General features: G+C 36.2%; 2 protein-coding genes across 4 annotated transcripts; one reads left to right on the top strand and one right to left on the bottom strand.

Moving 5' to 3' along the window:
- Positions 1 to 2192: 2192 nt before the first annotated feature.
- LOC143436410 (olfactory receptor 6C2-like) lies at positions 2193 to 7197 on the top strand. 3 transcript variants are annotated; one of them, XM_076920748.1, is made up of 2 exons: positions 2193 to 2479; positions 4399 to 7197. In XM_076920748.1, exon 2 carries the CDS (start codon positions 4424 to 4426, stop codon positions 5354 to 5356), a length of 933 nt encoding a protein of 310 aa, XP_076776863.1. In that variant the 5' UTR covers positions 2193 to 2479; positions 4399 to 4423; the 3' UTR covers positions 5357 to 7197. The 3 variants fall into 3 exon arrangements, with proteins under 3 accessions (XP_076776863.1, XP_076776862.1, XP_076776861.1); XM_076920747.1 differs by having other exon boundaries at positions 4355 to 7197; XM_076920746.1 differs by having other exon boundaries at positions 4287 to 7197.
- A 5752-nt stretch (positions 7198 to 12949) lies between these two features.
- LOC143436409 (olfactory receptor 6C3-like) lies at positions 12950 to 16639 on the bottom strand. The gene is made up of 2 exons (XM_076920745.1): positions 16461 to 16639; positions 12950 to 14803 (listed from the first exon to the last, which is right to left on the bottom strand). Exon 2 carries the CDS (start codon positions 14786 to 14788, stop codon positions 13850 to 13852), a length of 939 nt encoding a protein of 312 aa, XP_076776860.1. The 5' UTR covers positions 14789 to 14803; positions 16461 to 16639; the 3' UTR covers positions 12950 to 13849.
- Between the last annotated feature and the right edge of the window lie 377 nt (positions 16640 to 17016).

Below are 17016 nucleotides of genomic sequence, written 5' to 3'. Positions count from 1 at the left end.
GTCTGAGGAGAAAGGGAGAGAAGAAAGGAGGAGGGAAGGTGAGAGGGAGGAACTGGGAGGAGAGGAAGAAGAGGAAGCTATAATCAAGATGTAAACTAAAGTATTTAATTGATGGAGACAAGTAAAAGAAAGAACAAAAGAAAGAAAAATAAAAAAGAGAGTGTGTAGGAGGAGCTAAGGTGGAGGGAGTAAGGAGAGGAAGAGGAGAAGGAAGAGGAGGAGCTAGGAGATGAGTGAGAGATGAGAGAGGGGGGAACATGGAGGGAGATGTTCATGTGCCTCCCGCAGTCAAAGGTAGTTGGTATATCTAGGTTGGGTATTGGGTTACACCTCTGATTGAGTGGGCCTCTTGTTATTGATCATTACCAAATACATAAGCCTTTGGATAATCTAAGCATTAGAGTCTCATTTATACTGAGCCCACATGGTTGGCGGGATGGTCTGGACAATGCCCAGCCTTGCAGAGATTTGCAGAGCCATCTCCCATGCTGGCATCTCATGGGTGGCAGGGCTGGTGTTTCTGGCTGGCCATTTCTAGCTGCGGCCTGAACGTGGCCTATGGCCACAGAACATGGCAACTGAGCTAGTCAGAGCCAACGCAACTTAGATAGTCGGCTTGACCAGTGGCAGTTTTAAATATTTACTTCAACAAGAGAGAGGTAAATGTATAGAGCTAGAAAAAATGCAGATAAAGTAAGGTAACCCAGACCCAGAAAGACAAATATGGTATGCATTTACTTATGTGTGTGTATCAGCTGTTAAGTCATTGGTAAGCAAACTATAGTCTGTAAGCACAGAGATTAGATATAGACAAAGGATCTGGGGTGGATCTTCCTGGAAAGAAGAAATTAAATAGATCATTATGTATGGATGGGGGTACTAGAACTGGAGAATCAAATGGAGAGGAAGGGATGAGTTGGGCTGAGGGAGAAAATACAGATATATACAACTAAAATAAAGGATCATTTAAGGGCTGTATAGAAACCTGATGCAGTAGAAGTCTCCTAAAATATGTACATATTTGAAAGTGATCCAGATTAAATTGCCAAATAATAGGTAAGATGGAGCCCCAACTGAACATCTCATGCTACCAAATGAAGTTTCCAATACTGCAACTGCATTATATCTAATGAAGTTATTGGCCAAAGGGGTGCCATAGGAACTCCAAAACAGCCTAGCTTTTGCCAAGGCTATTGGTTGCTTATCACAAACTGACTGAAGGCAATACCTACACAACTTATTGAACACAAAGTAGAACTAGTGTCTACCTAGAGCCATTACCCATAGTGACTAGTGTTCATGGTACTGGAAGTTACTCTGCTTACTACCAAAGGAAAAAGGTAAACACATACCTCTCCCCATAAACCTTTGGATCTACAATACTTACTTCCCTGTGAAATAGTCTGGTCTATTCTGGCAAAAATCCAAGATGTCAGGCCCATAAGCTTCCACAGACTCTCCTGTCTCTACTTCCCACCTTCCACAGGTGCACTGTGATTAGAAAGTCACACTACCAAAACTAGCTTCACATGGACACTGGGAATTGAATTAAGGCCCTCATATTGTCACATTAAGCACTTTACTCTCTGCACTGAACCTTCTCCTGAGCTCCTTAGTTTGACTTTCAAAAATAATATTATGGTGCCATTCTTAAGACACCTGTTTTATAAGCCTGGAAACCTGAATTTGATCTCCAGAATCCACATAAAGGTGGAAGGAGAGAAACAGCTCCACAAATTTGTTCTCTGACATCCACATGTGTGGTACACACATGGTATGCAAACACACACATCAAGTACACATAAACACACTGGTTAACTTTTTAAATAAAATTAAAACATTATTCACATAGAATAAAACTGAGTACTCTTTTAAACCTATGTAATTTATTTACCTTATAACAAATTGATAGTACAGAAAATGAGAGATAATTCTTTTACAGCAGACACAACAAGCATTAATTATAAGAAACTGGACTAGGCTATCTTTTAATTAGATTCTACACTTTCCTCGCATTTCCTTATAAGTGATTTTGATGCCCTAAGTCTCCAAAGGTCCTGTTCCCACAAATGATTCATTAGTTATTTTTGAGCCAGGGTCACCAAGGACTCTTGTGTTTATTTGCTGCAGATGTGGCAAATTAATAAAAATTATTGATCTTGATATTAAAAAACCCTCTTTCTGAACAAAGAGTTCAGAACATCAGCTCTTCCCAAACTAGCAGGCATTTCTTTGAACCTATTTTTCAGTGCTAGAAGAAATAAGAAAGTTAATTTCTTGGAATGGTACTGCATCATCAATGAGAAAGTTATTCCAAATGATTAAAAACAGAAAATGTAATGCATTCAGACTACTATGTATTTTTCACATGACTAGATTTAATCAGTGGTCACCAGAAATAATCATTTTACATTATATTTATGTGAATCCATGTGGTTAAATAACTAAGAGAGAAAGGCTGTGAACAACTGCCAGAAAGGTGAGTATGATGAATTCTATCCTGCCAACTCTACGTTCTGTATTGCCTCTGGGGTCCCATGTTCCTTTAGTCAAAAAGGCTTCACAGACTGTATTAAAATTATAGATAGAAAACACAGTATAGTAGTAATTTAAACAGAACTTTAGAGGGTTTAATTATTGGATATGACATGGGCATTAATAAGGTTATATTAAGCATCAGTGAAAACCGAGGCTGTATCTCAGTGGTTCTTGCATAACCTATGCAGACCCTGGTTAATAAAAAAAGTGCAACAAGAAATAAGAGATTGTCAAAAAATTGGATAATTTGAGAACTGTAGAAAAATATCTGCAAGCAGTTCTCTAGACATTTGTGAAATTGTGGACTGAGGAACAGGAATAGAACTGGAGACAAAGAGCATTGGAGGAAGATTCCTGATAGGTAAGCCAAGTGCTTGTCTCAGAATGAAACCTGCAGAAAAGGTTTAGTAATCATAACATACTGGCTTGATTAAAAGATACAAAATGAAATAGAATTAGGTGTGTGCATCAAATACTTCATTTTTGGACTTGTGTTCCAAGTTTACTAGGTTATATGACTGATATGAAGAGTAATCATTTTTAGAGATTAAAATTTCAAGAAAATAGAGTTGTGTTGACAAATAATAAAATACAAAGGACTACATAATGCCATCAGCAAGAAAAAAAAGTGCCTCAAACTTACAAAGAAAGGTGACAGATAAACACATGTGAGTCCTCAAGGTGAGGTGTGAAAGAGTGCTATGAATGTTCTGTGGTTAGAAACACACATTCTACTTACAAAGTCTCTAAATTGAACCAAAAATTTCATACTGCTTGAATAATTTTGCTATAAATTTTAAATATAAATAATGGACAAAAAGTGACTTTGGTATATTAACAATTGAACATATTAACAGGAAAAAGAAAGCATTGTAGATCAACTGAAATAATTCAAATGTGTCTGCTAATCACAAATACTGCATATTTAGTGTTTCAGTGTGGAATACATATGAAGAGTAATGTCACTTCCATATTAAGACAAAACTAAAAGACAGTGAAGTTGAGATAGTTTTGAAGACAGGATTAACAGTTAAATATGGCTTTTTCTTTTTTACTTCATGATTTTGGTAGTGGTATTTCAAGTGTACACCAAAATTAAACACTAAAAGCAATTGTGAAGATTTTTCAAATATATGTCTTATGTATAACATTATCTTACTATACAATAAGCCTTCCCTCAAGACATTTTCTTTTCTTTATCCCAAGATAGGATAATAATGTAATTTTTAACTGGAATTTAATAGGATGAAATGAGTCAATAATTAAAGGAATTGTTTAAGGAATATATAAATTTTTGTAATTATAATACTAGACTATAGCATATTAGATCACAAGTAGAAAGCTTGTAACAACCTGAAACCGAACCTGAACCTGAAAATATTTGTGATTTTTATAAATAAAAACCTCAAGAAATACATGAACAAACCAAAAATAATAAAAGAGTTCACTTCAGGATTCAGGCTCTAAAGAGGAACACAGTCTCAGAAAGCTTTAGCAAGCAACTCAAACTGATTGGGAAGATATGAACCCAAAGTAATAATAATTTAAGAATTAAATGTAAAGAGAAGAAAGGGCACATAACATACAAAATGTATAGACAAGGCAATTTGACTTTCTAAATCTATCTAGAAAAGATCAAAAATTGTAAGACCTAAGCAATCAGTGTGTTCATGTTTGTAAACAGACTGTATACATGCATATGAGTTGGGTTTCATAATATTTTCCCATAAATTACTACTCCTGGACAGATATCTCTTAATTTTAAATGCAGACTGGATAGAGGTAACAATTTGTTGAATATCATAATATTTCCCAGTTAATCACTACTCCTGGACAGATATCTCTCAATTTTAAATGCAGACTGGATAGAGGTAACAACTTAATTATGAGAAACCACACAGTAACAACATTCATCCTACTGGGACTGACAGATGATCCACAACTGAAAACTCTGATCTTCATCTTTCTGTTTCTCACCTACATGCTGAGTATGACTGGGAACCTCACGATCATTTCCCTCACCTTTGTAGATTCACAGCTAAAGACTGCTATGTACTTTTTCCTACAAAATTTCTCCTTCCTAGAAATCTCATTTACAACTGCTTGCATTCCCAGATACTTATACAATATCTCAACAGGTGACAAAACAATTACATATAACAACTGTGTCATTCAAATATTTTGTACTGATCTTTTTGGTGTGACAGAATTTTTTCTGCTGGCCATCATGTCCTATGACCGATATGTAGCCATCTGCAAACCCCTGCATTATATCACCATCATGAGCAGCAGGATTTGTACACGACTTATTCTCTGTTGCTGGGCAGCTGGCTTGTTTGTGATCCTGCCACCTCTTAGCCTGGGCCTCAATCTGGAATTCTGTGACTCTGTTATTGACCATTTTGTCTGTGATGCATACCCCCTCCTAAAAATCTCATGCACAGAAACATGGCTCATAGAGCAGATAGTGATAGTTTCTGCAGTGTTGACATTTATCATGACCCTTCTGTGTGTAAGCCTTTCCTATGTATACATAATCAAGACCATTCTAAGATTTCCTTCTGCCCAGCAGAGGAAAAAGGCCTTTTCTACCTGTTCTTCCCACATGATTGTGGTTTCCATCACCTATGGCAGCTGCATCTTCATCTATGTCAAACCTTCAGCAAAGGACTCAGTGGCTATCAACAAGGGTGTGATGGTTCTCACCACTTCCATTGCTCCCATGTTGAACCCATTCATTTATACCTTGAGGAACAAACAAGTCAAACAGGCCTTCAATAACTCAGTCAAAAGAATTGCACTGTTCTTCAAGAAGTAGGGAAATTTACTACCATAGAAAGTCAACTTTTTATTAAAAATGTTATCCATAAACTGTACTTTAAATTTTTTATCTTTAGCTTTCTAACTGGGAAATTTCATCACATTTAAATGTATCAATAATTATGTATGCAACACTTTCATTAAATAAAAATATGCCTTCACATCAAAAAAATGTTAAAACAACAGGCAATGATCGAACAGTATCAGTGAATAATTGTTTTTATTGTCCATTCTAATTTCAGCTTTCATGAGGATCTTGGCACCAGGCACCATGATAAGTTCTATCTATTTCTTGGTATCCTCATGGAATTGGTTCAGGAACCCCCATGAGCATGCTAAAATGTTCGTATGCATATGTGCCTTACATTAAATGCTTCAGTATTCCCATATATTAACATTCTCTTGTATACTTTGAATCAACTCCATAGTACTGAAAGTGCAGAATACAAGTTAATTTCCATGTAAATAGCTATAAAGTTTAAGGAATTATGACAACAGATTGAGCATGTTCACTATATATGCAAATTTTGTTCAAATGTTCCCCACCTTTTAGTTGGCTCATGCAATACCCATAGTTAACTAAGAACCCCTAGTACTTATTATTTATTCTAAACAATAAACTAAGAAAAAAGAATGGGTTTAGAACAATAGATTTAATATTACAAAAAATATTAAATCTTGATTTAATAATATTGATAATGCTTTCACCTTTACACTCTAATGAAAATTATTATTTTACAATCCTATTACTTCTGTGACTTGTAATAAGTACAAATTATGCTTTATCTTGTGTTTAATACAGAAGTTAATGCCTTACTAAACTACCTCTACCATAAAGATATTCTAAAGCATAACTTAAGAAAACTATAAATGCCTCATAGGAATATTGATTCATTTGTAAAAACTAAGAGAGGGAGAGAGAGAGAGAGAGAGAGAGAGAGAGAGAGAGAGAGAGAGAGAGAGAGAGACTGAGAAAGAGTTCTTTAAAAATGTGGGCTGGGGAGATTGATTGATATTTAAGAGCACTTGCTACTCTTCCAAAAGCCCAAATTTGATTTTAAATGTTTATGTGTGTGAGTGTGTGTGTGTGTGTGTGTGTGTGTGTGTGTGTGTGTGTAGCCACTGACACTGAACTCTAACAATAGGCTGATCTCTTCATTTTGATCAGTTGTGGGTTTTCTATGTTTTCCACCTCTTACAAAAGGAAGTTTTCTTGGTTAGTTGTAAAAGCTACACTTACCTATGAGTACAGAAGAAAAGTACATATACTTCATAAAAGTACATTTATTTTATAAAAATGAAGTTATAAATTATGCTGGTCTAGTAAACTAGTGATAGTAAGTTCTGCACAATGATCCATGAGTTTACTAACCCTACCTAGTTGGCTAGATTTCCAGACACAGGCATGATTTTCCTCAAGCTAAGCAGTCCATAAATCCAATTAGATAGTTTTTAGTTACAACCAAAACAAGTGCTGCTACTGGTTGCTCATCCAGGAATATCTTGCCACATTGGTCATTGTTATGATTTCTAGGTGTCACATCTGTGAAGAACTATTGAGTGTTGATAAATTTAATTGATTATTCATAAAATAATTAAAATTAAAGAAAATGTATAAAATACACTAAGGTATTTTATCCACATTTTTTTCAGGGGCCATACTCTTAAAGAAAATGAACTCTCCATGTCTCAAAGGTCATTCATTTTAAATAGCTACTCTGCTAGGGTTTAAACATCATGTCTATCTCCCATCTCCACACTGGGATTTACTCTGGTTTGAGCTTGTATAGATCTTGTGCATGCAGTCACAATCACACAATCACTGTGAGTTTATATGTACAACTGCTCTGCTGTGTTTAAAATACATTCTTTCCTTTTGTCATTGCACTACTTCTTGCTCTTTTAATCTTTCCTCTCCCTTTCCACAATGATGACTGAGCCTTGAAAAGAGAGAGCTGTTGTCAACCCACTAAAGCCATCAAGGCTAAGTCTTCACAGGTTGAAAGATATACCAAAATATCAACATGGGGTAACCAAGGACTCCAAGCATTAGAGTTCAAGTCTCTTACCCCCCAAACTTGGCCAATTTTGTGTCTGTTTATTGCCACCAACTGATAAGATTTTTTTTCTATGACAGTTGATTGTTACACTGAATTTTGAGTACAATAACTCACTGAAAGTCACTTAATACTATACCAAATTAAAACAGTAATACTAATAGGCTCTCCACAAGGGCCAATATCTGTTTAGTGTCTCATTTTTATTATTAAAACAAGCAAAGCATGAGGAGAGCCTTAGAAGCTTAAACAAGCACAAGTACAGTGAGGGAATACACCTGGTATTGTCTTATCATCTTTAGTCATGTGAAAAGAGCCAATAATACTGGTAATGAGATGAGGTATACATGCCAGGACATTCCATCCTTGTCCTTGCTGTCATTGCATTCACTTATCACAGTTTATGCAATTCTCTCTTGAAGGCCACCTTGTGGGAAGAACAGTCTGCACTCTGTTCCTTCCATAGTTGATAGTGAGTTCACAGGGTTTTTCACATAGGTTCACACAGGTTGTAATGCAGATGCTCATTTCATAGCTTAGCATTCTTAAGTCTCTTATCCCCTGCTACTTGTCCAGTTTTGTGTCTGTTTATTGCCACCAACTGATGAGATTTTTTTTCTATGACAGTTGATTGTTACACTAAACTTTGAGTAAAATAACTCACTGAAAGTCACTTAATACTATGCCAAATTAAAACAGTAATACTGGTAGACTCTCTACAAGGGCCAATACCTGTCTAGTCATACATAGGGTTTGGCCCCTATAACAGCAGCCAACTATCTGAGTGGATTAGGGGTCCACTGCTCAAGGTGGAACCTATGTCTGACATGGTTCAAGTAGCCAAAAACCTGGGACTAGATGGGCCATGGACATGGGGAAAAACAAATACTATTGTTCTGCTTAATGACTGTACCAATATAATGACTCATAACATTTTGCTATACCATAGATCAGTGTCCTGCTCAGCCATCATCAAAGATGCTTCCTCTGGCAGTTGATGGGAGCAAATACAGAGACCCACAACTGAGCAATGTGCAGAAAGTGAGAGACATGGGAATACTCACTCCTACATGGGAGGTCTCCATTAAACCACTTCCCTAAGGGCTTAGGGAACCCCTAAAAAGAAGAGGCAGAAAAACTACAAAAGCCAGAAAACATGGAAGACACAAAAGAAACAATGCCTTCCAGACACTGCAGGCTGACACACATATGAACTCACAGACACTGTGTAAGCATGCAAGGGACTGCACACAGCTAATCCAACTGTGTTCCCAGCACTGAGAGTGGGAAATGGATAGGATCTCCATCCCTAACAAGGAAGCTATCTCAATTGACAATTATTCACAAAGGAAAAAATGGTTTTCTACAATAGAGTCTCATTGAGTATACAAATCACACTTAAGTGCATGCCCCATGTTCTGCAGTGTATTACCAACATGAAATGAACTCAGGAGTATTTAGGGGTATATTTTGTCTCATAATTCTTCTCTGGGCATTTTCTTTTTACCTCACTGCTATTTTTTTTTAACATTATAATTTCCAATTGTGTGTGTGTGTGTGTGTGTGTGTGTGTGTGTGTTCCTTCTGTATTTCATTGTTTTCTCATGTTTATTTGCTGGTTTGTTTTCTAAACAGAGAAAAAAGGAAGACCTAGGATAGGATAGATAGAGAGATAGGGGGATCTAGGAAGAAGGGAGGGAAACTGTAATCAGAATATGTTGTATGGGAAAATGTCATATGTTGTATGTCATTAAAAATAAAATTAGTGCCGGGCAGTGGTGGCGCACACCTTTAATTCCAGTACTTGGGAGGCAGAGGCAGGCGGATTTCTGAGTTCGAGGCCAGCCTGGTCTACAGAGTGAGTTTCAGGACAGCCAGGACTACACAGAAAAACCCTGTCTCGAAAAAACAAAACAATAAATAAATAAATAAATAAATAAATAAATAAATAAATAAAATAAAATAAAATAAAATTAGTATGCAGACTTAACACTAGGAAAACTAAGAGTAAAACCACAAATAGGCTTTTGATGGGATTTCTGGTGTTGGATGAGTTGCCTAAATTCTTAATCTTCAGATTTTTGTTTAAAATAGAATTACAATTTCTAGAGAGTTTTTGAAAAAATCCAACAAAATTATATTTAAAAATATTCTTTATAGTTAAGTCATATTCAGACTCCAAAATTAGCTTTAGTAATTCTGTCATTTTATTTCAAATTCTTCTCTTGGAAAAGGACATTCAAAACAGTTGGAATTTTAAAAGGTACCATTTATTCAAATCTTTGTGAGTTTTTATTTTAAACCTCAGTTGAACTTTAAACTTTTATTATTATTTGAAAATTAAGCATTGTGGTCAGAAAGATTGTGTAATATTCACTAATTCATATAGCTAGCAAATGTCAAATATAATCTTAGATCACGTATGAAGAAATGTATTTCCTCAAACACAGTCCTACATAGCTTGTATTTGAAATTAAACACAGTCCTACATAGTCTGTATTTGAAATAAACAGGGACACAAAAAGAGTAATTTCTTCCTTTTAATGAGTGCAAAATAGATTTTATATACTGAAAAAGGATATACCATTTAATTTAATTTCAATATATCATTTTACAATATAGTTTGATATAATTTACTTAGTCTGACTAAAGTTGAACTATTAATTTTAAAATACAACAACTTTAAAAATAAGAATTCAAATATTCATGGGTGGACACTCCCAGAAGACATTGACTATTAAATGAAAATTGCCCTACAAGATATTAAATGCCTCCCATGATTTATTGGCAAGGTTGAGGCCCAAAGTCTGCAAAACTACACAAGCTATTACCATTTCCCTTGGTTATCCAACATAATACATGGTAAGAACTCCAGTTCTGAAAATGCTGCACACCTTGAATGCAGGAAATAGAGAAAACAATCTCAAGACACTCAGAGAAATTTCTCTTTGCAACAAGATTTCATAGAGATGAAAGTTTCCATATAAACTGCTGGGTAGCAAAGCCATCAGTGACCTTACCCAGCACTAGACACTGCAAGCTGTGATACTTTCCTGCTAGACAAGATATTTCCACTTGTGCAATGGCAGCAAGACTGTCTGGGGTAACTAAACACTTTACAATTGGAACTGAGGCCTTTTCTCCAGAGCAAAATTCTATATTTTGTGCTGTTATCACAGTCAAAAGTCCATGGGTAGGGAATTCATAGGTCCAAGTAATTTGAAATGGTAATGTTATCAAATTCCTTCTACATGCTTTTGTTTATACCCACAGACCTGTTGCTCTCAATCTTTATCAGAAGAGTTTTTTTTTTGTTTTGTTTTGGTTTTTTTTTTGTAAGTGAGTGGCAGTTAGTGGAGGGATACATGGTTTAAGTGCAGAGTTACCAGGTGCTCAGGCAGAAATGGGACATCTATTTCAGTCACCCTCCACCAAGGCTGAGGGAGCCCCAAGAAAGAAGTGGAAAGAATGCAAGAACCAGAAGGTGGGAGGCATGCTATGAATACCATCTGCTGGACATGCATGACATGGAGACCACACTCGTGGGTTCACAGGAGCTGTGGTGACCTGCACAAGGCCTATACAAGATCAAGCCAATCAAAATCCCAGCACAGTTGATCTCCAGACCCCACACCTCACTGAGGAGCTACTGGCAGTGTATACAGTATGGAAGAGGTATACCTGGTGGAAGAAAGAGTCATTGTTTTAGGAGGATGTGGCCACTAATAAGTTCCCAATGCTCTAGAAGGTGGCCTCACATCCATGGAAATATGGGCATTACTAAGTGGTTTATAAACAAACAAACATGAAAAAGGTAAGAGGCTGTGAGAGAATGTGTTGGAAAGGAGAAGATGGGGTAGATAATTTTCATTATATACATGTATGAAATTCTCAAGTATGAAAAATTTAAGTTAAGCTATTAGCTAATGGATCAACAATAATATAATTGTCCACTGTCTTACATATGCTTAATACATAGATACATATTACCTCCGATTTTTATTGGTTAAGAGTGCTTGCTGCGCCCCTCACTTGGTCCTTATAGCTGGGGCAGACATCTAGCTGGTCTGCTCCAGTGAAGACACCATATCCTGAGACATCCTAGAGGAGCCACTTCACTCAGAGAAGCAGACACCTAGCTGGTCTGCTACTGTGGAGACACCATATCCTGAGACATCCTAGAGGAGCCACTGCACTCAGAGCAGCTGGAGCTCAGGATCACAGGATCACGGAGACATCTGGACCCTGAGGAGTTCAGACACAAGCAAGATAACTGGAAAGGCAGGCTCCAGTCAGAGACAGTGAGTGCAGGTAGCACTAGAGTTAACCAGACAGCAAAAGGCAAGCACAAGAACTAAGAAGGTAAGCAACAGAAACCAAAGTTACTTGGCATCATTAGAACCCAGTTCTCTGACCATAGCAAGCCCTGGACACCCCATCACACCAGAAAAGCAAGATAGAAGAGAGATTCTCATGTGCAGAAGATACCATGGAAAACATTGACACAACTGTCAAGGAAAGTGCAAAATGCAAAAAGCTCCTAACACAAAACATCCAGGAAATTCAGGGCACAATGAGAAGACCAAACCTAAGGATAATAGGTATAGATGAGGGTGAAGACTCCCAACTTAAAGGGCCAGTAAATATCTTCAACAAAATTATAGAGGAAAATTTCCCTAACCTAAAGAACAAGATGTTCATGAATATACAAGAAGCCTACAGAACTCCAAATAAACTAGATCAGAAAAGAAATACCTCCCATCACATACTAATCAAAACATCAAATGTACAAAACAAAGAAAAAAATACTAAAAGCAGTAAGGGGAAAAAGGTAAAGTAACGTATAAAGGCAGAAGATCCTGGACTGATATCAAACAGATATCAGGATAGGGGTTTCCTGGGTGGTGGGGGATGGGATAAAGGGATAAAATCTGAAATGTAAATATAATATCCAATAAAAATATTGAAAAAATGAGATACCCTATGGAAGCACCCCCCCCCCAAAAAAGAGTGCTTGCTGCACTTTTTGACCATGAGGAGCAGAGTTTAGATATCAGTAGCCACATAAAATCTGAGTGTATCCACATCCTGACGTGAACAGAAAAAAGTAGAAACTGAAACAAGGGAACTGAACAAAACTAGTTAGGTTTGTTGATGCTGAGCCTAGCTGAAGTCCAGGTTCAGTGAGTGTTTCTTCCCCAAAGGAACAAGGCAAGAGTGACAGACAGAAACATCCAATACTCTCCTCTGGTCTCCTCACAGACATGCACATTTACATATGTATACACAAACACCTAAATTTGCACACCACCCCAAATATAAACACAAAACGAAATAGCCATGATAGAATGCACACACAATCTAAAGGAATATAAAACATGATACAAATTTGTATCTAAGTTAGAAATGGAAGATTGAGAAATGCTGCCCAGTGAAATGGAGAAGAAAACAATAACAGGTGTATAACACCAAATGTAAATGAGTTTTACCATTAGCATCATATTTTTGGACATAAACATAGTAACCAAAATAAGTTCATATTTCACAATGTGATTGTTTATCAAATGTTTCATAACATTTACACTAATGCCCAAATCTCCAGGATAGAATCGTCCAAACAGTTAAAACAATAATTACAGAGGTTGAAAGAAAAACATAATATAGTTACTTTCAATTTTTAAAAAGTTGAGTGACTAGAGAGATGGATTGGGAGTTAAAAACACAGCTTTTCATTCACAGTACAGTGGTGCAATTCCCAGCATACACGCACACACACCACACACACACACACCACACACACCACACACACCACACAAACCACACACACCACACACACCACACACACACACACACCACACACACAACACACCACACACCAAACACCACACACACCACACACACCACACACACACCACACACACACCACACACACACCACACACACACACACCACACACACCACACACACACACACCACACACACCACACACACACACACCACACACACACACACCACACACAACACACACACACACACAACACACAACACACAAACACACACACCACACACACACACGCACACCACACACAACACACCACACACACACCACACACTACACAAACACACACACACACACACACGCACAACACACACAACACACCACACACAACACACACACACACCACACACCACACACTACACAAACACACACACACCACTGCTTTACAAGAATTTCAGGGAATTCAATGTCCTCCACTGATAGCTATGAATATGAGACTTGTAATAGAAATACAGAAATGTATACAGGCATACAAGCAGGCAAAGCACCCTATACATACAAAATACTTCTTTAAAAGCTGAAAACCAATGAACTCATAAAGTTTGATTCCTACATTTTTGAAGGGGTACAATGGCATTCATGTTAACCAGTACATTCATTTGTTTCTATTAAACATTACTTTATGAATCAAATCCTTGAAGGCTTGTTTTACTTGTTGATTTCTCAAGGTGTAAATAAAAGGATTCAGCATGGGAGCAATTGAAGTATTGAGAACAGCCACACCTTTGGTCAGTGATGCTCTTTCATTTGCAGAAGGTTTCACATACATGAAAATGCAGCTGCCATAAGAGATGGAGATGACAATCATGTGAGAGGAGCAGGTGGAGAAAGCCTTTTTCCTCTGACTGGCAGATGGGAACCTCAGAATGGTGCTGATGATACAGATGTAGGACAAGATCACTAGAGCCAGTGTGAACAGCAGAGTGATGGCAGCACAATAAAGGCCAAATGACTCTAAAAGCCTTGTATCTGAACAAGACAGTTGTAAAATGGGGAAGAAGTCACAAGAGAAGTGATCAATGATATTTGAAGCACAAAAATCTAACTTGAGGATAAGCATGATTAAAGGGAAGATACTCAGAAATCCTGCCAGCCATGAAGTGAGGACAAGAAGGGTGCAGACTTTCTGATTCATGATAATAACATAGTGCAATGGCTTGCAGATGGCAACATAACGATCATAAGACATAGCAGTTAGAAGGAAGAACTCAGACACTCCCAGGGAAAGAAAGAAATATAACTGAGCCAAACAGTTGTTATAGGAAATGGTTTTGACTTTAGTAATTATTGACTCCAAAAACCTAGGGATTGAAACACTGGTGAATGTAATTTCTAAGAAGGAGAAATTCTGGAGGAAGAAATACATAGGAGTCTTTAACTGGGAGTCTAGCAAGGTGAGAGTGATGATGCTTAGGTTTCCACACACACTTAATATGTAAGCAATGAATAAAAAGATAAAAATCACAACCTGAAGTTCTGGTGTATCTGATATGCCCAAGAGCACAAAATCAGTAACCATAGAGTGGTTCCTCATACTGAATCATAGAATCTACAGATAAAAAAAAAAATTAAAGTGTAAACACAGTGTAAAAGGAACAAAAGGTTAAATACTGATATTGCTACATTCAATGAAGTTAAGCAATGTAATATTTCCGCTAGGATTTTCCAATCTCTGCTCATTCTTCTTAAACAAAAACATCTCGTTGAAAGGAAATATTTTTGTTCATGGGTGTTTAAAGCCCTCTTGAGCAATTATACACAAGCACTGTACCTGCGGTTCTAATTTCTATGTGTATAATGTACTTTTGAACTATAGACTTATGTTTTAATAGTATCTTCATTTTTAATATAAAACACTGTTTTATGGTTTGACATACTGTATGATTTCAGGACTTAATATAACATCAAATTTCAACTTCAATATGATTTCCAAACTTCTATAGTTTAGTAGTAGAAACTGAGCACCGAGTCACATTTACAAAACCTAAGTGCTGTCATAGTTACATTAATATGTGCTATTTTAAAGTGGATAATGAAGTAAATATGTTTGTGAACACAGAAATCAGAATAGACTTTCTTTTATTATAAAACCAAGTTCTTGGTTTGTGAGAATTAAAACATGGGCCAGAGAAAATAATTAAACAGAGCCAGGAATCAATAGCCATTTTCTATGAATTCTGAGACTCTGTATCATGTTAACATTTTCTTTTTTGCTAAGTTTATTTGCTATTTTACCTTTAAACTTTCTTGAGGACAAAAGGAACTCATACAACGCGTATTTTTTTTTTCAATCTCAAAGTGAAATAGTGGCTTCCTTCTCAAAGAATTGTCAGAATGAATAAAATTATGTGTTGGAATTACTTTCCAAAGCCACAGAGCTCTACACTGTAACCTATATGATTCATATAAGTACTGTTCTCTTCTTATATTTAGCAGACATCACAGTTTGTGGTGGAAGTTATCAAAGTGTTGTTCTAGTTTCTGTGCTGTGCAGTTCAGCAAGTAATAAGTACTAAAGATGATAATGGGCACTGTTCACCTTTTCATATTGCAGTCTCCCAGCTCTCCATGTTTTATCTCTTTAGGAATATACACTTTTTCATAAATATGCCATCAAAACTGACAAATAAGTGTTACATGGTTTGCACAATAGTTAAAATACACTAAAATCTAAATTTAACAGTAATAAATATATTTAAATAATAATTTGGGGATCCTTACATTTTCTAGTAAAATAACCTTTCAATGAGGGATAAAAAACATTTGTTCACAAATATAAAATATAGTTTGATATATATGATAATACCATTCAGATATAATACCATACAGTAGTCAGTCATGGCTTACATTCTGCCACTTAAAGGCATAGAAATAAACATATTCATAATATCCTTCAGAAGATGGTTTTGTCATTTAGGTCATGCTTGCCTCTTTTAATTATATAAAAACATGACATTAAAAAAACATACAAGATGAATTGCTTGTAAAGATGCTAATAGCCTCACTTAGAAATTAAAATAAATGTACATTTAATCTCTTTTATCATTTCACAGACACAATATGTGCTATAAAGATACTATTATCATCCTTGGGATTATTTAAGAAAATAAAGTAACTGACACTGTTTTAAGACACTGGAAGGTAAAACATTTTGAAGGTCTCTGGATAAGATAAAATTGAAAGCACAAGCATAAATACAAATTTACCTTCTCTGCAAATATTGAATCCCTGACACACTCAACTAAAGACAAAAAGGACGCGAACAGAAGTTCAAGACATGGATGTAGTGATGTCATGACTCATCTCTCTTGAAAACCACACAAGATAGAGAGACAGAGGAAAAAGTGTACCAATCAACTGGTAACATTCAACCTGGTTTCCCTTTGGTCAAGTAATTCTCTTTAATGAGTGCATGGACTCAGTCTATGCCCAGGAGATAATTTATTTTCATTTCATTTGGGATTAGTTAAACCCAGAAATATATCATCCTACAATGGTCTCTCTTTTGACAGTCTTACTGATATTTTACTAATTAGTAAATTCTGCCGGTTCAAAGCAGAATAGGGAACTAAAAGAATTTGTGTTAATATCTTCAAAAGTTAGAATTGTACTTTGCTTTTGTTTTCTATTTTTTAACATAAAAATTGATATGTATTGTACAATATGAGATCCAGAGCCACAATATGTTCTTACCCTACCTACCAGCCATACATTTATTTTAAATTTTTTGATTATTTAAAATAAAATATACTATATTATACC

Source organism: Arvicanthis niloticus, chromosome 22 (assembly GCF_011762505.2).
Source record: "Arvicanthis niloticus isolate mArvNil1 chromosome 22, mArvNil1.pat.X, whole genome shotgun sequence".
Classification (NCBI taxonomy): Eukaryota; Metazoa; Chordata; class Mammalia; order Rodentia; family Muridae; genus Arvicanthis; species Arvicanthis niloticus.
The sequence above is the reverse complement of the archived record's forward strand: the minus strand, read 5'-3'. Positions and strand labels throughout refer to the sequence as shown.